The sequence below is a fragment of the Mesocricetus auratus genome, unplaced genomic scaffold (assembly GCF_017639785.1).
Source record: "Mesocricetus auratus isolate SY011 unplaced genomic scaffold, BCM_Maur_2.0 Super-Scaffold_100007, whole genome shotgun sequence".
NCBI lineage: Eukaryota > Metazoa > Chordata > Mammalia > Rodentia > Cricetidae > Mesocricetus > Mesocricetus auratus.
In genome coordinates, this window is record NW_024429191.1 from 49,819,374 (window position 1) to 49,840,446 (window position 21,073).

Below are 21,073 nucleotides of genomic sequence, written 5' to 3' on the forward strand. Positions count from 1 at the left end.
TAGGGCATCAGAAACTCTTTTGATTTCCATGAACACCGGGCGTGAATGTGGTGCACAGACATGTAGGCAAACATGCAAACACACAAAACAAACAACAAACACTCATGTCTTACACTCACAACACCCGGAAGGAGACAGCTCTCAGGCCAGCTGTGTAGGCCAGCCCGGTCTACACAGTGGGTTCAGAACAGCAAGGGTTACATAGAAAGATCTTGTCTGAAAAAAATAGAAGTAAATATAGACACCAAGTCTTACCAAATGAATGGCAATAAGACTAATGTTTAATATTCTAAAAAACATTCTATAAACCAGAGAAAGGAGGCCCAACAAAAGAGGCCACACAGGTCATAAACAAAGATTCATTTCTTTTATGGGTTTGATAGTCAAAAGCATTGCACACAAGAACTGTTATATGTTGTTTAAGATCAGATAGAGTACAGCACAACTTCAAATCAACTTGATATTTTTGCTCTTTAGTTTTTTTTCTACACTACAACAATCAATATAAAGTGGTTTCCCCACAGGTACAGTCTAGCGGATATGCTCAAGGAATGGCATCTTAGATGCATGGCCATAGTTTCATACACATCCTGGTAGCTGGAGTACAAGGGTTTGTGTCACAGTAAATGTTTTGCTGCTTTGGAATCTTGTTTGAGCTGGCAGAGGTGCAAAGGTTTTCATGGGCAATGAAACCATTGCCCTGGGTGTTCCAGGGTTATTCACCTTCATGTTTCTGAGGCTGCACTGTCTAGATTGGATTCTTCAGGTCAGAGAGTTCACCAAATGGAAAAGTAGCTCAGGGTGTATTGCTGTAAAATAATGAAACATTTCACATTTTTATTTTTTGCTTTTTTGAGACAGGGTTTCTCTGTATAGCCCTGGCTGTCCTGGAACTTGCTCTGTAGGCCAGGCTGTCCTTGAACTCACAGAGATATGCCTGCCTCTGCCTCCCGAGTGCTGGAATTAAAGGCGTGCGTGACCACTGCCTTCAACCAATTTACTTTCTTAAGAAAGCTTAAAGGGTACTGTCCTGCAGCTTAAGATAATCATTAACTTCTCTGTAGTAATATGTAGAGTCAGAATGGGGTTTCCATCTGATTTAATCCCTGAGCAGCTTTGTTAAAAAAGTTTGTTTTAAAAGGCCAATAAAAAACTAAATATTCTATTAAAATTCTACCACAATGTTAAAGTGATGAACATATTCTGTACAGAAACATTAAAGCTACTCGGAAACTGAATCCTTCACTCCTTTTCTGGGAAGTGCCCAGTACTCACTGCAGCTAGTCACTGCTTGTTACGTTCCCAGTGCTTGTTCTGGACTCAGTCAATGTAAGCTAATTTTTCCTTGACCCAGAAAACACCCTATTAGTTTACTGGAAAGCAGGAACTGTGCATTGCTGGGGAACAAATTGTCTCACCTTGTTTTCTTTAACCAGCATAATGAATGCTCCATTAAAAATACAAAGTTTCTCTTACAAGGCTAAATAAATACCCCAGCCCCTTTGTGTATATAGGAAAAATACCCCCCCCCCGACAGGGTTTCTCTGTATTGTTTTGGAGGCTGTCCTGGAACTTGCTCTGTAGACCAGGCTGGCCTTGAACTCAGAGATCCGACTGCCTCTGCCTCCCGAGTGCTGGGATTAAAGGTGTGCCCTACCAATGCCCGGCGGAAAAATACACTTTAAAAGGTCCAACTTTCAGAGAGCTTTTCAGAAACTTGGTAATGTAACCATTTTATCAAAGAAATGTCATGAGTACCCAGACAACCCTAAAACATTGGCTAAAAGCTTGATTGCTCATGGTTAGGGTTATAATAAAGCCTAAACCTGACTCAACATACACAGCTGTGGATCAATAACCTGGGAATGGAAGTACCCACTCACACTATGCTCTCTGGAAAGAGCTTGTTGGACCCAGAGAGAAGAAACTGCCTACTGTCTATGAAGTACCTTGTAGGCAGTTTGGCCCCTGCTTATAAACAATGCAATTCAAAATCCTAGTAGTAGAGATGCGTCTGGACCAATTAAGTACAATAAAAGGGCTAAATTTGGCCATCTCTAAGTTCAAACATTGTTCTGGGAAAGTGTGCTCTCGGCCTCCCCCTTTCCTCCACTTAGATACAAGGTCCAGCCCAGGCTGGCCTAGAACCCTCAGTCCTCCCCTCTCAGTTGGGTTACTGGGATTGTTTATTCCTAACAATCAACTAAGGTGAATCTTCCAAATAGGAAAATGATGGGGAGAGGCTTATCTACTTCCCTCCGACAAATGGAGTCGATTAAGGTTTGAGAGTGGCATCTGGTTAGGATATAGCAAAACTGTCCCCAGGTTCCTGAAAAGAAAAATGGACCCTGAATATCAATAAGACCAAATCTACAAAGTCTGGGGGTGGTGAAAAGGACAAAGTGATACTCTGGCTTCTGAGCCATCAAGCGTCTGTCCCCTCCTTGCCACCCAGCAGCTCTGACCTGGGCCCCATCTGAACAGAGACTGCTGAGATGGGTGTGAAGCCTCCTTCACGTGCACACATTCGTAGGTGCCCAGTCAAAGAGAAAATGACCATGGACTTGCAAGGCCATTGCACTGAAAAGCTGGCTTCCCAGTTTCAGGAGACCTGCATGTCTTCAGAAAGCATTGCTGAGGACATGCAACTACAGAGGCACTGAGGACCAACCAAGGAATTCCTCTGCTGGTCTCTGCTTGGAGACACACAGGAGAATGTGCTACATACACCATGTGCCATGAAGGTCAACAAGTCAGAATATACCTTACTCTGGCTATGTCTGTGGGAGCCAGTTTCTTCTGTTTTCTATTTAAAAAACACACAGGTAGACATTAAAATACCAGTGAAGGCTGGGGATTGGCTCAGTGGCAGAGTGTGTATGCATAGCATGCATGAGGCCCTGGGTTCCACGAGGGGAGGGAGGCAAGGGGGAGAAACACTGAGGTCAATCAATTGGATCTGTAGCTTCCTACGGCTCTCCCAGAAACATTGCCCTCCCTGAGTGACAAGAGCTCAAGGAGCTGTGTTGTCCCTAATTAGTATCACAAAGCACAATGGTTTACAATTCACTGATTGTCTTATCTTGTGCCAGGCAAATCTCTGGGTAATTAATGTTCATTTTCTCTAAACTTCATTACTCTGAACTTGTAAGTCTTATTCCCCTCTGGCAGATGAGGAAACTGAGGCTCAGAAGTTAATTCAGTCACTCAAAATCGCCCAGTCAAGCCCAAAGAACAAGTCTTGTTTCTCCCAGTCTGAGTATGAGCATGTCTACAAGGCTGAGTCTGGAGTTTCATCAACACTTTCAAGTTCCTGAACTCAGCAAGTCTGGCTGCATTAAACTGTGCGGTTTCTCCAGCTCCCAAGTCTCCTTGGAAAATAGCTGTGATCTAAGATCCAGGCCCAGTCATGCTGGCAGCATCCTGGGGTGGATCAGTTCCTGGCAGTTTTCAGCTTCCTCCGGAAGTAGTCAGGGGCAGCCTCATAGAGCCACTCGGCATCCACAACACAGAGGTCCCGCATGTAGCATTTGTTGGTGCAGAGCAGTGCAGTGTATACCACACAGGCAGGTTTGCAGTGGAAGAGGACAGATGATGGGTGGATGGCCACAGGCTGGTGTGTGTCTGTTGTGGCATAGGTGCCATCTGGCTGGAGCTCAGCAGTACTCATAAAGAGACTGTGAGCCAGGCAGCGGCGGACACTCTCCATGTCCCCTCGAGATGACATGATTGGCATTGACATCTGTTTTAGGAGACAAAAAAGATCCCAAACGTTAATCTTCCCAAGCATCATACAGTACAAGGTAACAACAAGATCTAAAGTACAGCCCACACAAAGCAAAGTCTTGACTGACGTTCAAAGGTGGCATTAAATTGCCACAGACAGCAGCTCAGGTGGAGTATGAGGGCATGGGTGAGAAGCCACCCAGTGTGGAGAGAAGCATCTGAAGATACAGGATGGGGGCTGCAGAGATGGCTTAGCACTTAAGAGCACTGGCTGCTCTTCCAGAAGACCTGGTTCAAGTCAAAGCACCCAGGTGTCAGCTCACAACTGTCTAAAACTAGCTGTGTTGAGGGTGGGGATGGGGGATTGGGACGGATGACATCTTGGGACTAGAGAGAAGGCTCTGTTGTTAAGGGCACTTATTCCTCCTGCAGGGGAGACCTGGACTCGATTCCCAGCACCTACAAGGAATTATAGTTCCAGGGTACCTGATGTCCTCTTCTGACCTCCATGGGCATCAAGCATATACATGGGGCAATTATACATACAAGCAAAACACACATAAAATAATCTAAAAAGAAAACCCAAAGACACAGTTCAGCTGCTAGTGTATACCTGCTGACACAACACTTGCCACAAGGCTCTGGCTCCACGGCCTGCAGTGGAAGCAGCAGCTCGGCAGTCTATGTGCATGGAGGCTCAAGTCAGCCCAGCCCCACAGACAGAGACTGCTGAGGACAACCGTGGAGTCTGACAGTTCTAAACCTGAGGCTGCTGGGTGGACCAACCTGTGGAGCCACTCACCTGCCATGAGCTTCACTGACAGAGCCTGAAGCCCCAACAGTCTGCATCATGCTCACAGCTGCATCCCCCCAACAGGCAGCTGAAGACTTGCTGGGATTGGAAAGCATAGAGATCGAGGCTCCTGGAGACCTCAATGCTGAGGTTGCCTCTCTCCCCCTCCCCTACACTCAGCATACTGCAAACGAACTCGACAGCTGGAACTGCAGCCATCCTGGGTGTATGAACTGGGGAGCACCCGGAGGGAGAACCTGCTTGGCCCTGACATTGCAAAGTTGAGTGCAGCCAGCAGAGGTGTCAGGAACATGAAGGGAAGCTACTAAAGTGAAGACAGCTTCAGCAGACACAGAACACTTGTCCAACACAGGCTTAGCACAAGCACAAAGCACAGGGAAGATAGGGACATGGGACATAGGTTCCATTCTCCTTACTGAACATACTGGGCAGCCTCCAAGTATCAAGTACACAGCAAAGTTATTACATACATAAGCAAGACCCTAGTTTAATAAAGAAAAGCTACCTCGGGAGGCAGAGGCAGGCGGATCTCTGTGAGTTCGAGACCAGCCTGGACTACCAAGCGAGTTCCAGGACAGCCTCCAAAGCCACAGAGAAACCCTGTCTCGGAAAAAAAAAAAAAAAAAAAGAAAGAAAAGCTACGCCGGGCGTTGGTGGTGCACGCCTTTAGTCCCAGCATTCGGGAGGCAGAGGCAGGTGGATCTCTGTGAGTTCAAGACCAGCCTGGTCTACAGAGCAAGTTCCAGGACAGCCTCCAAAACTGTACAGAGAAACCCTGTCTCGAAAAAAAAAAAAAAAAAAAAAAAAACCACATCTTTTTGCCTCCCTGGTGTTTTTCAATTTTTCTTCTTAATTTTTAGTAGTATTCCGGGAGGCAGAGGCAGGTGGATCTCTGTGAGTTCAAGACCAGCCTGGTCTACAAGAGTTAGTTCAGGAGAGCCTCCAACACCACAGAGAAACCCTGCCTTGGAAAACAAAACAAACAAAACAAAAAATTTAGTAGTATTCTTTTTAAATCAGAAAATAGTTATATAAAGTTTATAAATTTTATGCATGAGGTTAGGGTTCCATGCCCAGCACTCCCTACAAAATGGAAACTAGGTCACAGATACAATGTAACTATGTGAAAGGTAAGTTAAATGGCTCAGTTGTAGAGAACTGCCCAGTGGGTTCAATCACCAGTACTAGGATGGAGTGGATATGGGGAGGGGAAGAAAAAAAGAACAAACTAAAATCACCATGGATTTCTAGAAATAAACTGGGGGAGGGGGAGGGAAGGGGAGGGACAGAGAGAGAAGAATTATGGGTAACTTATTTCTTGTACATTTTACTTTTTTTTTTTTTTTTTTTTGGTTTTTCGAGACAGGGTTTCTCTGTGGCTTTTGGAGGCTGTCCTGGAACTCGCTCTGTAGACCAGGCTGGTCTCGAACTCATAGAGATCCGCGTGCCTCTGCCTCCCGAGTGCTGGGATTAAAGGCGTGCGCCACCAACGCCCGGCTTATTTTACATTTTTTACAATGAGATTTTCTTTCATACCACTGACTGCAAGCAATCCAAGACCCCCATAATAAAACGAAAACTCCTTGAGAAGGAAGTACTACCTTTAAGCAGATTTCCCTCAGCTGTGCTCTGACTTCAGCTACTAGCAGCATATTCTTGCTGTTGACAAAATTCTCTTTGCACCAGTCCTGAAGAGAAGAGAAGGAGAGATCTTGATCCTCTCATTTCTATGCAGAGGAAATATGCACGTGACAAAATTTGAATGGCACTGCTGAATTCAGAGGGTTGTTCAGATGTCAAAAGGAATAACTACAATAAAACTTAAAGGTTCCCTTCTAGAGTAGTCATGAGAAAAGCTAGGCTGGTAATGCATGCATCCTCATACCCATAAGGGACGAGTACCTCCAGAATATTATTAAAAGCCAGTGAGAAAAGACCAACAAACTGGAGAAAAATAAACAAAAGATATAGAAATGCCTAATACATGTATGTAAGGATGCTTGTTTCCTCAGGGATGGAGGCAATGAGGGTTAGAACAATGGAAAAACAGAAGACACAGTGGTTTCAACAGACAGTTGGAGGGACAGTGGAGATGGGAATTTCCCACACTCCAGGAGGGGCTGCCAGCTGGCAAGTGCCTGCAGGCTGGAGAAACTGAGCTACAGAGCCTAGTCCAACAAGTCTCCTTGCTCCCTTGTTGGCCGCACAGAATTCTCCCTCCTGAGCACAGGCAGTGCTGAGCAGATGACCGGAAGCGTGAGCTGAGAGAACAGAGTGTGAATGGACGTGGAGTAAGTGCTCGCTTCCTGACACAGTCTCTCAGGCACTGCTGGAAAGCATGTCCTTAGTGCTGGGCATGGTGGCTCACTCCTGAGGTCCAGCACTTGGAAGGTTGCAGATCACACGTCTGAGATCAGCCTGGGTTACGTACAAAAGCAAGACCCTGCTTTAGAGACAACCTAATGGATGACACCCTCTTGGGGAACACACACCAAGGGCAGAGCGTCTTTGGTGAGGAAGGACTAAGCACTTCGGCTGCATCAGCACTTCTCTGTTTGTTTAAACATCAAGTGAGGGCCAGTGAGACAGCTCTGAAAGTCTGAACTAAACCCCATGTACCCATTCCATAGAAGGACAGAATCAACTCCAAAGTCGTCCCTTGACCTCTCCAGGTGTATGTGGCACATCTGTATATGTGTGTGCACAAAACCATGAATATTTGAACACACACACACAGTGTGAACATAAATAACAAACGAAGGTAAATATAGCAAAGTTAACAGATGTTAAAATTGTAGGGTAGCATTTTTTTCTAAAGAATGCACACTACAGTACAATTATGGATTTATTAACACATGAGACTACACTGCCATTTTCCATCATAGTATATAAGGAATTGAAATATGATTAAAAAAAACAACTAGTATAACAGTTGAGCAGATAGGCAAGAAAACCATCTTATATGGTTTGAATATTCTCCAAAGCTTCATTGAATCCCTATTGTGAAATACTAAATGGGAACTTAATTATGGTATTTATGGGCCAGTAAGATGGCTCTGTGAGTAAGGTGTTTGCCGTTAAGTCTAATGACCCAAGTTCAATCCCTGGGATCCACTTGGTAGAAGGAGAGACCCAAAAGTTGTCTTCTGACCTCCACACATATGCCCCCCATTACGAACAAATAAATAAATAAAGTGAAATTGAAAATAAACTGGTGTCATGGCACACATCTTTTATCTTAGCACTTCAGGCAGGTCTCTAAGTTTGAGATCAGCCTGATCTACATAGTGACATCAGGATAGCCAGAGCTACATAGTAAGACCTTGTCTAAAAAAGTCAGGTAGCTGTGGCATACACCTTTAATCCCAACATGAGGAAGACAGAGGCAGGGAGATCTCTGTGAGTTTGAGGCTGGCCTGGTCTATAGCGCAAGTTCCAAGACAGCCAGGGCCACAGAGAGAAACCCTGTCTTGGAAAACCAAAAACCAAACTAAACCACCCTTAAAATAAATAGCTGGGCGTAACAGTAGCACACCCGTTTAATCCTAGAACTTGGCAGGAAGAAGCAGGCAGATCACTATCAGTCTACATAGAGAATTCCAGGCCTTGGAGTTATATAGTGAGAACCTGTTTTGAAAAACAAAACAAAACAAAACAAAAAAAACCCAGCAAGCATATGGTGCCTAGAAACACAAGAAGGCAAACACACACACACACACACACACACACACACACACACACACACACACACACACACACACTGTCTTTTCTCCCGCTGTATGATGCTGTGTTCTACCTTGAAGCATCAGATAAGGCCTCTAAGTCTTACCAGTCTAGAACATGAGCCAAAATAAATCTAATGGCCTGTCTCAAGTACTTCTTTACAGTAATGAGAAATAGGCTAGAGCTGGGCAGAGTAGCTCACAGCTTTAGTCCCAGCATTCAGGACGCAGAGGCAGGTGGGTCTCTCTGTGTGTTCAAGACCAGCTTGGTCTACATCCAGGACAGCCAGGGACACAGAGAGACCTTGTCTCAAAACAAAAACCAAAAAAACAAAGACAAGGGGATAATTGTAGTGGCTGAGATAGAATCTATTACTTATCTAACTTGTCCACATAGAGTCTGTGTTAAAGACAAGCAGAACAAATACCTGAACTAATGTTTCTTTTTAGTGATTCCTGGCACATACACATTTCTGAGATAGCTGGTGTGTGTGTGTGTGTGTGTGTGTGAGAGACTCTTTAAGATGATTTTGTCAAGAAAAGAAGGCATATTTAAAAACACATGCCTGAAAGCCCGAATGAGACTCACCTTATTCCCACCTATGTTTTTGAAGGTCCGATAGATATTGAGGAGGGTGATGTGATCCCCCTCGCTGGATATGAATTTCTTGCGGACACTTTGCACTTCATCTCTCCGGGCAGGAGGGTTGTAAAGAACACTATCCACAGACAGCAGGGAGACGATGGTCAGAATCTCTTCCGTACAGTGGAATTTGGAGGACAGGAGGATAGTCTAGAAAGTCAAATTGAAAATGCATGAGTCAAGTTTCCTGGCTTCTGAGTAGTGTTCCTGTACTCTCTTGCAGCTTCCCTTTAAGCAGTGTCAATGCCATTCACTGTTTTATGCAAACAGAAAGATGCCATCCCCACAGGAGTCCACATCTTTGTGGGCAGGGCTGTGACTGATGTCTGAATCCCCCACACAACATAAACCAGCACTGTACACAAAGAGGGGTGATATGTCATATTTAAGAGAGCAAATGAGGTTAGTTCAGAAGCACTGGGCTTAGGCATTACCTAACCTGTACTGCAGAGAAAGGGAATGAGGAGGAGGGGTCATTTACTTTGGCAAATTTGGGCTCTAAAGGAAATGCTGCCATCTTTCTTCCAATTGGAGTCAGGGTAAGCTGGTCATCCTTATGTTCAAGAGCACCTAACAGGTCCAGCTGGGCAATGGCCGCCTGAATGTGATCTACAGAAACGGAGACATAAAAAGGAGCCAGAAGTCCAAAACAGGCAGAAGATGCAGCTAGTTGATTGCTTCTGGGTGCTTACAAGTCTACAGAGACCACCAAGACCACCCACCATTGTGCTCACACTTCCTAACCCTTAATTGTACCACTAAAGAGCAAGAGATGCATAAAGCAATCATGGGAGAGCAGTTACCCAGAAGAATGAGAAGGAGGCAAATGAGGGGTCCCGGGGCTTGGCTTCCAAGGTATGGGTAGCATCACACTGATGTTGGCCATATTACCCTTATAGGTTATATTTATTGTCCCTTTCTAGGAATTTCAAAATGGAAAAAAAAAAGCATCAGGAGTGTACCCTATGGGTTATTTGTGTTTCTTTTTTTTTGGTTTTTCGAGACAGGGTTTCTCTGTATTGTTTTGGAGGCTGTCCTGGAACTCACTCTGTAGACCAGGCTGGCCTCGAACTCACAGAGATCCGCCTGCCTCTGCCTCCTGAGTGCTGGGATTAAAGGCGTGCACCACCAACAATTTCGGCCAGGTGGTGGTGGCGCAAGCCTTTAATCCCAGCACTCGGGAGGCAGAGGCAGGCGGATCTCTGTGAGTTCCACGCCAGGCTGGACCGACAGCCTCCAAAACAATACAGAGAAACCCTGTCTCGTAAAACCAAACAAAAAAAAAAAAAAAAAAAAGATTTACAAATTTCTACATGGACAGGTTTTTATGTAGAAGACAGTCAGAAAAATGTTTCTTTGAGAGAAGACCTGAACTGAGGACACCAGGGTAGGACCCAAGACTCTCTCTCTTTTCTTTCTTTCTTTTTTTTGTTGTTGTTTTTGGAGACAGGGTTTCTCTGTGAAGCTTTGGAGGCAGTCCTGGAATTCGATCTGTAGACCAGGCTGACCTTGAACTCACAGAGATCCACCTGCCTCTGTCTCCTGAGTGATGGGATTAAAGGCGTGCACTACCACCTGGCATTAAAGAAAAGGAAGATGGCAAGGTGATAGGTCCAGGTACTAAAGCTGCCACCATTTAATATCAGTTCTTTTTTTTTTTCTCCTTTTGGTTTTTTGAAACAGGGTTTCTCTGTAGCTTTGGAGACTGTCCTGGAACTTGCTCAGAAGACCAGGCTGCCCACCACCATCCCACCTAGTGTCAGTTCTTAAAGGTTCTTCCTCCAGGAGAGATTACTAATGAAGGGAGGGACTAGTCAAATCCCAGTTTAACACAAAAGAACATGCCCTCTTTATCCTTTCTTTGGGCTTCAGCATCCACGTACAACAGTGCTTTAACATAACAAATGAAATCAAATCAACAAAAGAACATGACCAAAATACTTTTTTCTTCCTCAGAATACTTTTCCTGTGGAAAAAGCTCCTCTGCTATTGTCTGTCTGTATGTCTACCTTCCAGCTTACCTGGAGATGGTTTGGACATGAAGTCAAAGGTGAGCACGTTTGGGACTTTCATTGCTAGGAGTTGCAGTATCACACTTGCTAGGTTACACCTGTGAGGGGAGAAATGAAGGTCATCTGTCTATCCCTGACCCCACTGAGTCAAAACTGCTCCCCAGAGAGCATTAGTGAAAGCTGCAGCCCGTGGACAGAAACAGGCGGGAAGGAGATGGGATGCATGTGCAGGGCAGGCATAACCCTACCTCTGGATTTCTGGCACTGTCATCTTCTCAAACTTCTCGAATTCATCCTCAGTGTAGAGCCGGTAGCAGATGCCACTGTCCTCTCGGCCAGCCCTCCCAGTTCGCTGCCAGGCCTGGGTCTTTGACACTCGCTGTACAGCTAGGACCTCAAGACCACTGTCTGATGGGAGAAAGGGCCATGAGTGCTTCTCTTTATCACATAAACAATCTGTTTCTAGAGTGCTGGCAAAAAGAAATGATGCTGAGTACCACTGAGTGTTTCTGCAACACAGGGGTCTGGGAAAACTCAAGGGTAAACAAGAAAACACAAACCTAGGCTGCTCAGTCACTTTAAACTGCACAGTAAAATTGCCTAGCAATGAGTCATGTGTGAAATGTTATGAAAAACACCACAAAACCCTCTGCAAGCAAGGTTTCAGAAGTTTGGGGTTACTTCATGGAAAGGCCAAGTACCCCAGCTGCTGGCACTGAGGGATTCTTGGGGATTTTGGTGCCAAGAGAGTTTCTACCTAACTGGGAAGGCCAATCATATATCAACCAATGATGACAGGGCCTTTGTCCTTCCCAGTTCTATAAGAAAACAGATCATGTGATACCCCCCCCCCCCCGCCGGAAGTAAAAGCCATTAATTCTCTCAAGTACAGGAATATTTTGTGCCAAGCACTAGAGACCCACACTTTGTTACCAGAAAATATGTGTGAAAAACAACCCCTCCAGTGCTTAGTAGAACATGCCAACTAAATATTGGGAAGCATTATTAAGTGTAGTGGTCTCAAATCCTCTGTAGAGTAAAGCAAAGTATGAATCAAGAATGAGTAAAACCAACTTCAAGGCAGTTTAACAATTTTAAGAGATAGCCAGTGTTTCCTTATAGGCTTGCTGGGAACCCTGCCCAGCCAGGGCCCCTCTCCTTGTGGGTAACCCTGAAAATCCAGATATCCACACTCTGGTAGCCCTTTGGAGAACCTGCCACTGGCACCAGGCTGTCCCTGGCCTTCTTGCCATTATTAGCACCCAGCTTCCAGTGGACTCTCAGACCTTAGTCCAGACTCTCATTTGTCCTTCCTAGGTACTCTGCAACCAAGCTCTTCTCTCTCTTGACTTCCTGCCTCAGGTCTTTTTTACGGACATGACTTGAACTGTCCCTGTCACTCAAATCTCAGGCCCTCACAAACATGAAATGTTTACGTGGGAGGAAATGGTGGGTCTCAGTTTTAACCATTGCTCGCTATACACAGGAGACATCCATGAGCTACAGTTTCTCACCAGGGTTATACTTCTTTGCTTTAACCATGCCCGTGTCAACTACATATTTTATTCCTGTAATGGTTATGGAGGTTTCAGCGATGTTGGTTGAAATGATCACTTTGCGATAGCCCTAAAAGGAGGAAGAAAACCAAAAAGCCGTATGACACACACATGATTCAGAAGTTGAAAACATTCTAACCATGCATTTCCACAACTTGCTTATGATCAAGAAAGGATGACTTCATTATCCAATTCCAGTCATTATACTTGATAAGGGACAAAGAGGAAAGGAGGACACTGCTCCTTTCACTGAGGTCCTGAAGACGAGCTCGAGGTGATGAGATGCAGTCGAACGAGATCTGAAGCGGGTAGACAGATGGGAGTTGGAATCCTGGCCCTGCCAGGATCTTGCTGCGTGTGCCTTAAGCAATTCCCACCTCCGTTCTTGGGTGCCTCAGGATCCCTCATGGAATCCCATGATGAGAGATATCTATGTGAGTGTCAGCACAGCGTCTGGCACACAACCAGTGGTGCATGGGCAATGTGGTTTATGCCAGCCTCAGAGGAGCCATTCATTTACCTTTGTGCTCTCCCTCACCTCTCCTCCCAGGACAGCTCTCCCTGCAGCTGTGTACTCTACGCCTGCCCCTCCCAGTAGCTGACCTGCTACCTGAGCATCTCTCCTTCCAACTCTGGGTCACGGTGACAGGCACACAGCCCTGATGGTAGATCTGATTTGACACCCAGCGGCGTGGCTGGCAGAAGGGTGGCATACTCACCTTTGGGGCCCCTTGAAAGACTCGCAGCTGCTGAGAGTAGGGCAGGGAGGCGTACAGAGGAAGGACGAGCATTGCGGGGCAGCCGTCAGGGAGGTGCTTTGCAATGTCTCGGCAGGTCTTGCTCATTGCTTCGATCTCCTCCTGACCAGTAAGGAACACCAGGATGTCTTGAGACGAAGGGGCTTCCTGAGGAAGAGAGAGTACTGATGATGGTGATGTCCCAAGAGGGTTTTAATTTTCTGTTTCAGTTTTTAATTATGAAGAAGAAACAAGCCTGGCAGTGTTACTGCCCTGGGAGAAGATCCTTATTAGCAACGCACAGGGTGTTAACACGAGTCAGCCAACTATGTTCTGAAACCAGGTAAGGAAGTTTTGAAGGGAAACTGACATACTGCTTTTGTTAAGACAACACAATGAAAGCACAATGAGAGGTAAGGAAAATCTGTATAAAATGTCTTTAGATGGCTTAGTGGGAAAAGGTACTTGTTGCCAAGGCTGCCAGCATGAATTCAATTGCCAGGACCCACAAGGAGGAAAGAAGTAAGACTCCTTTAGGTTGTTCTCTGACCTCCTCACAGGCACTGTGACTTGAGTACACTCTCCCCCACACACATACAATAAATAAATAAGTGCAAAAATAATTTTTAAGAACTCTTTTCTTTTTCTTCTTTTTTGGTTTTTCAAGACAGGGTTTCTCTGTATTGTTTTGGAGCTTGTCCTGGAACTCGCTTGGTAGACCAAGCTGGTCTGGAACTCACAGAGATCCGCCTGCCTCTGCCTCCCGAGTGCAGGGACTAAAGGCGTGTGCCACCAATGCCCGGCTTTTTTTGTCTTGTAAGTATGGTGTGTGCATGGTGCCTGTGCTCACAAGTGGTCAGAGGAAGATGTCAGGTGTCTGCCTGCCTGAGGCAGGGTCTCTCACTGAACTGGAAGCTTGCTGTGAGCCGGCTCAGGGGTAAAGGCATTTGCCATGCAAGCCTTGTCACTTGAATTTGAGCTCAGGGATCCATGCAAAAGTGGAAATAAAGAAGCAACTTCACAAAGTCATCCTTTGGCCTCTATGCGTGCTCTGCCCCTCCCCCAACACACATCAAGCACACACATCCACACACACACCCTCTACCCCCAAAATATAATTTTTAAATAAAATTAAATAAAAAATTTCTCATGTGAATTTTGGCAGTTAAGAGACAGACTGGCTTTCTTCTCTTTCAAACATTACCAAATTGACAATAAAAACCACTGTTTCCATCCTCTAGAAGAAAAAAAATCACTGCCCACAAATGACAAGACAATGGGAGATAAGAGGGTTCAAGTCATTTTGAAAGGTGGAAGGCATGGGGGAGAAGGCTGGTTAGGGGATACCTACTGAGGAGAACAGTGACAAGAAATGTGTGTGGAGGGAGGATGGCTCGGTGGCGGAGCACTGGTCTCGCATGGGCGAGGTATAGGAGAACAGTGAGAGGACTTCAAGCAAAGAACCTGCTCCAACTGGACGGCATCACGAAGACCGAGAGACAGACTGCACACACCATTCCATGACTGCCACACGAGACACAGTGGAAAATGTCTACACTGAAGGCCTACACAAACTGTTCAGGAGACCAGGATAGGGACAGAGAGACTGAGAGACAGACTGCACACACCATTCCATGACTGCCACACAAGACACAGTGGAAAATGTCTACACTGAAGGCCTACACAAACTGTTCAGGAGACTAGGATAGGGACAGAGGGTTACTAAAGACGTAGGCTACTAATATCATAATCACTGGGGCTGGATTTAAAGGATGGAGAACACAGGAAGGTATAGAAAGTAGTAAGTCTTTTTTTTTTCCCCCGGAGACAGGGTTTCTCTGTGGCTTTGGAGGCTGTCCTAGAACTCGCCCTTGTAGATCAGGCTAGCCTCGAACTCACAGAGATCTGCTTGCCTCTGCCTCCTGAGTGCTGAGATTAAAGGCGTGTGCTACCAACGCCGGCTGAAGGTAGTAAAGTCTTAACCCTGGCCTACTATTTTAAGAAATAAGCATATAATGGCGAATGATGATAAATCAAGAAACAATAACATAAGCAGGGTATTTTAAAATTCAAAAGCAGCTTTCATAGCAACTGCTGAGGTTCTCTATGGTCTCACTCCTGGTTGGCCTAGAGCTCAGTATGCAGACCACTTTACCTGCAAAGCATCTCACTGGCCACCAACGAGCCATCCCTGATGGCACAGCCCACAAGCTCTCAGATGCAGGGCTTTTCCTTCAGAGGCTAACTGTAAGGTGGGAAGAATGTGCTGCCACTGCTGACCCTTTGCATACCTGGTGGATCTGGAAGACCGAGACAAGCGCTGCGTGCAGGTAATCCTGCTGAGGCTGCTTGGTGTAGAAAATCTGGATGGGATGCTGCCGACCTTCAAGGTAGAGGACAGGGGCTCCATTGAAATACTGAGAAAACAGGTCAACATCCATGGTAGCCGACATCACAATCACCTACAGAAAACAACGAGGAGGATGGGAAATAAACGTTGAACAGCATTTCTGTAAAGCAGATAGCTGAGGCCCGGGCCCCTCCCACCACGGTTAACTTCCTCCCATGAACCTGAAGCAGAATGGGCAGGACAACACCCCCAACAGAAAGAAAGACCCAGTCCTTAAACACTCCCACATACTTTGAGAGGCAGTTTCCCTAGCTCCTTTCGCCTCTTCTGCGCTGCCTTCACCACCCCAAAGAGCACATCTGTGTGGATAGTCCGCTCGTGGGCCTCATCCAAAATGACACAGCTGTACTTTCGAAGCAAGGAGTCTGAAATTGCTTCTCGAAGAAGCATGCCATCTGTAAGGAACTTGATCCTGGTGTCTTCCGAAGTGACATCCTCAAAGCGCACAGTATAGCCAACCTGAGAGAAAATATGACTCTTTCATTCATTCAACATTTATTGAGCACCATTGATGGTATATACACCACTGTCCTCAGCACTGTGGTATCACAGTAAACAACGTCACTTGGTCTATAGGTCTACACTGTAAGTTCCATGCTAGCCAGGACTACAAGTGAGGTCCTGTTTCAAAAAACTCAAAGCAAACCAACAAACAAAAAATGATATGTCTTAAAGTCTTAAACTTGTAAACTAGGTGTAAAGGGTCCAATTCAGTGGCAGGGCACCTGCCTAGTATTGTCAAGTCTCCAACTCCTCTCAGTGAGAAAACATCTGATTTACTCAACTTGCTCAGCATACAGGAGGCTAAAACAGGAGGATTGAGAATTCGAGTACCAGGCCAGTTTGTGCTACATACTGGAGAACCCAAGGCAACCTATAATGGGAGAGGGAGGTGAAGGGTTGGTGCTTCTTAGTAAATAAAGCAGTGAGGTACCAGCTTCCCGAGTTCAGTCCTCTTCTCATCGGAGACTCTAGTAGCAAGCGAGATGGCGGCCACTCGACGGGGCTGGGTCACAGCAATGATGCCCTGGCGGCTAATTCCCCCTTCATAGAGGTACTGTGGGATCTGAGTCGTCTTCCCAGAGCCAGTTTCCCCTAGGAGAGAAAAGAAACTCTTATTCAAACGGGACTAAGATAAACTCACCAAGTAAAAAGCTTCAAGTCAGGAAAAACAAAACAAAAACACAGAAGAAAATAATGAGCTGCTAAGCCTCAGGCAAATGGGCACCCAGGTATCCTGCTGGAGAACAGGCACTGCTAATGTTTCCCAAGAGGCCCAATTACACTTCAAAAACCTTTACAATGGGTTGGGCATGGTGACACAGCCTTAATTACAGCAGGTAGAGGCAGGAGGAGCTTTTTGAATTCTAGACCAGCCTTGTTTGTCTACATAGTCAGTTCCAGGACAGCCATGCTATGTAATAGAAAGACTGTCAAACAAACAAACAACAAAAACAAACAACAAAATAAATAATAAAAACACCCTAAACTTCTAGGATATTTATATGGTTTGGCTCACAATTCCACTTGCAGAAATTGAGTTTAAGAAAACAAAGATGTAGAGGCAGGTAGATCTCAGTGAGTTTGAGGCCAGTCTAGTCTACAAAGTGAGTTTCAGGACAGCCAGGACTGTTACACAGAGAAACCCTGTCTTAAACAAACAAAAGGAAAAAAAAAAAACCAAAGATTTTTTTTCAATTTGTCCCATGATGGCAAAAATACCAGAAACATATATAATAGTAAGTGTGGTGGTTTGAATAGGCACGGCCTCCACAGACTTGTGTTTGAATGTTTGGCCCATATGGGGTAGCACTATTAGGAGGTGTGGCCTTGAAGGAAGTGTGTCTCTGTGGAGGGAGGCTTTGAGGTCTCAAGCCACACCTAGTGTAGCACACAGTCTCCTGCTGCCCGTGGATCAAGATGCAGAACTCTCAGCTCCTATTCCAGCATGTCCTGCCATGATGATAATGGACTAACCTCTGAACTGTAAGTCAGCCTCCATTAAATGTTTTCCTTTATAAGAGTTGCTATGAGCTGGGCTGTGGTGGCACACACCTTTATTCCCAGCACTCAGGAGGCAGAGACAGGTGGATCTCTGTGAGTTCGAGGCCAGCCTGGTCTACAGAGAGAGTTCCAGGACAGCCTCCAAAACAATACAAGAAACCCTGTCTTGAAAAACCAAAAAAAAAAAGAGTTGCTATGGTGATGGTGTCTCTTCACAGCAATAGAAACCCTAAGATAGTAGGCAACTGGTATAGTTACAACAAAAATCAAATATGACAGCCATGTAGATTGATATGCACTGATATGATGAGATGTCTATTCATACACTGCTGCCTTTCTCTGGCTGCTGCTTGCTGCTCTCGTCAAACCTTTGCCTACACTATTGTGGGTCCAGTACCTGCCTGCCTTTGTGCTAACTGGCAAATTACAGGAGGAATCAGGCAGCAAATTCTTTGCCTCAAGGCTGTACTAGTGGCCCTCATCTCTGGAATCCTTAGTACCTGTTAATCTCTCTTCGAGCACAGCTCATTCCCAACAGTGCAGAAAGTTTCTGCCCTCATCTAATACCAGGGGGCAGAGTTCTCCTCATTGGCTTGAGCACCTGCATAGAGTAAGCACACAGCGAGGGTGGACTCCTACCTCTGTTGGTGCCTCAAACAGCACCTGATTAGAACTCAGGAAGCCTGCACATGCTTCTTTGCTACCCCTTGTCCTCTTTAATGGAAGTCCTCCAGTCCCTCACTGAGTCTTGCACTTTCTCCCAGCTGCCTCTGACTGCTCACCTTTCCTGACTTAGACAAGAATCTCAGACTAAGAATTTGATTATCTTGCAGTTTCCTGCTGCATCCTCCACATGACCTCAGACTTGGCTCAATGTCTCTTGTGCATCTTTCCCACTCCTATTCCAAGGCAACTGACTACTGCGAAAATAAAATATGCCAACCATGCAGGTGTAGGGCAGCATGCTCCTGGGCACCAGCTCTACTGTCCATCACCTTGTTTCTGTTTTTGCAGCCTGTTTTCTGTCTCCATGGGGGGCGGGGTGCTGCTACTTGAGGCCCTGGGACTCTTGCTCTCTCTCATCAGGACTCCTGCATCTGTCTCAAATGAAGTCCTCAAATGAGGTTCCCTCTACTCCCTGCCACAAGTGCCTGCACCGCTTTGCCTCCTTGCGAGACGGCCTTTCTCCTGGGCCAGGTGGTCTCTCCTTAGCTCTTGTTGCCAGGCCCCTGGCATTCCTGACCTCTGCTCTATGCTATCTTGAGTGCCTCCCTCTCTGCTCAGTTCACCAAACCCCCGCAAATACTTGTAAGTGCCTCAGCTGCTCTCATTTAGCCAAAACAGAAACCTGTTCCTACTGCTGGGATGTATAAACTGTAAAGGAAAAAAGAAAGAAGAGAGAGAGAATCCTGAAGGAGTGTGTGTACGTGTGCCCTTTCCCCCTTTTTGCCGGTCCCACAGAATTAAGTTTTGCCTCGCTCGCTGGCCCCAGAGAATTAAATTTTACTCCCTCAGACAAAAAAAGGAATGAGTGATCAGTTGTCATCTCCACGCCCCGCCTTCAGCTCCTGAGCTGCTGAAAAAGCTGGTCTTTCCGGCAGCCCGACTTCACGGATGCCTCTATTCACTGCCCCCTTAGAACGCTAGTCCACCGACTGCCAGCACTCGCCGGAACCTTCCTCGCTTCCGACATTCCTTCCGGAGCTCCTCTTTCTTAAACACTGTGTACCAAAGGCCCTTGAGATCAGTCCCTGCCCTCGAACTCTCCCGAGCTCTTCAGTACACAAGAAAACTGGTTCCCGTTAACCCAGCTGTTTCTGACCGCCGGTCCCCAGAGACCCGCTTCGCAGCTGCCTCCTCAAAGCCAGAGGCTCCCATATGCACCCACAGTCCGTCACCGAAAGTGAGTCTTTAGCTCCACACACGCCGGTTACTCGCACGGGCCAGTCAGCGCCAACAGGATAACTCTGTCCGCCTCTTTCCCGAGGTCTCTGGCCAGGTCTGACACAGAAAACCTCTCAAATTTGTTAAAGAAACCAACGCCAAGGGAGTGAGAAGTCTTACTTAAGAAAAACTGCCCTCGCAAAGCCAGGAATCTACAGCAAGGAAGGTCCCGCCAAAGTGGCTACTCACCGATGAGGACCGCACTGTCCAGGTTTCGGAGCTGGGCCAATAGCTGCCCCCGCGCCCGGAAGATGGGCAGATTCCGGCGCTGCAGCTCCAGGGCCTCGCGGTAGGGACTGGCCGACGGCTGGGCCAGCGGCGGCGTCTGCCTCCGGCTTCCTCCTGCTCCGCCGCCGCCGCCAGCCGTCAACAGCATCACCACTCGCTTCCCGGGAGGGCAGGAGCCCGGCCGGAATCTCTTGGCCGGCGGGAGGCCCGCCTCCTCCGGCATGTCGGGGGACCGCCGCTCCGCTGGGGACAGCAAGCGTGCACCGCCCCTTTCTCGGCACGTGCTGGCGTGCCTGGGCGACGACCGATGACCTCACAGCCTTCCGGACTTTAGGAAAGGAACTCCAATTCCCGACATGCATTGTGGGTTTGGGTAGCATTTACATCCTGTGACAGCAAGGCGGAGGGTGCAACCTAAAAAACTGGCCGAGTAACAACAGGGAACGATAGCTACGTGGTTCCTTAGGCCGTTGTTGGACAACGACGTTGTTCTCTTGGACTCTCGTTATAACAAAGCTATTTCTTTCCAATAAAAATGAGAGTTCCATCTCGGTCTCAAACGATTGTCACATTTTAAGGAAATTACTTAATTCTGTAAAATCAACGAGGATGATAAACATTTAATCTTCTAAACGATGCATGTTTTAAGGTACCTACTGATATCTCAGATTTACAAATGTAAAAAATTAATTTTCTGAGATTAAGGTCATTCTGATGCTGCAAGGAATTTTGAAAATGTTACTAGTGAGTATCTTAAATTACAGAAAAGTGATCAATGATTCTGATAGCATGTATTTTCCTCACAAATGATAGGCTCAAGTAATACAAGAAGAGGAAAAAAGGAAATTGTCTTTAACTTATCTCCTAGCAATTAATCCCTTACCTGATTCTCAAATTCTTTACACAGCCTGCCAGTCCTATTGTACAATGGGATTTCTTATTACTCTCACAAAAAGCTTGCATCTGACCAGTTCTTCAGTCCCGTTCTAAATACAGGTTCTTTAAGATGTTTTACTTACATGTATGTTTGCATGCAATACTCACAAGGGCCAGAAGAGGGTGTTGGATCCCCTGGAATTGGAGTTAAAGGCAGTTGTGAGCCTCCTTTGAGTGCTTGGAACTCAGGTCCCCTAAAAGAGTCAGTTCTTCAGCTGGGTTTGTTTTTTCTTATAGGGAATGTGACCTCCAGTGAATAAACTATAACTCTCCACTCATGTAAAGGGTACCCATCAAATTTAGTATGTGGAGCTGCTTTTTAACCCCCCCCCCCTCAAGGG

General features: G+C 46.2%; 1 protein-coding gene across 1 annotated transcript; it reads right to left on the reverse strand.

The window, feature by feature from the left end:
• Positions 1 to 259: 259 nt before the first annotated feature.
• On the reverse strand, positions 260 to 20,078 carry Dhx33 (DEAH-box helicase 33). Its single transcript, XM_005067452.4, has 12 exons — positions 19,758 to 20,078; positions 16,555 to 16,715; positions 15,852 to 16,079; positions 15,502 to 15,672; positions 13,193 to 13,378; positions 12,432 to 12,543; positions 11,166 to 11,325; positions 10,927 to 11,015; positions 9,387 to 9,514; positions 8,852 to 9,055; positions 6,142 to 6,228; positions 260 to 3,742 (listed from the first exon to the last, which is right to left on the reverse strand). Exons 1-12 carry the CDS (start codon positions 20,017 to 20,019, stop codon positions 3,434 to 3,436), a joined length of 2,097 nt encoding a protein of 698 aa, XP_005067509.1. The 5' UTR covers positions 20,020 to 20,078; the 3' UTR covers positions 260 to 3,433.
• Between the last annotated feature and the right edge of the window lie 995 nt (positions 20,079 to 21,073).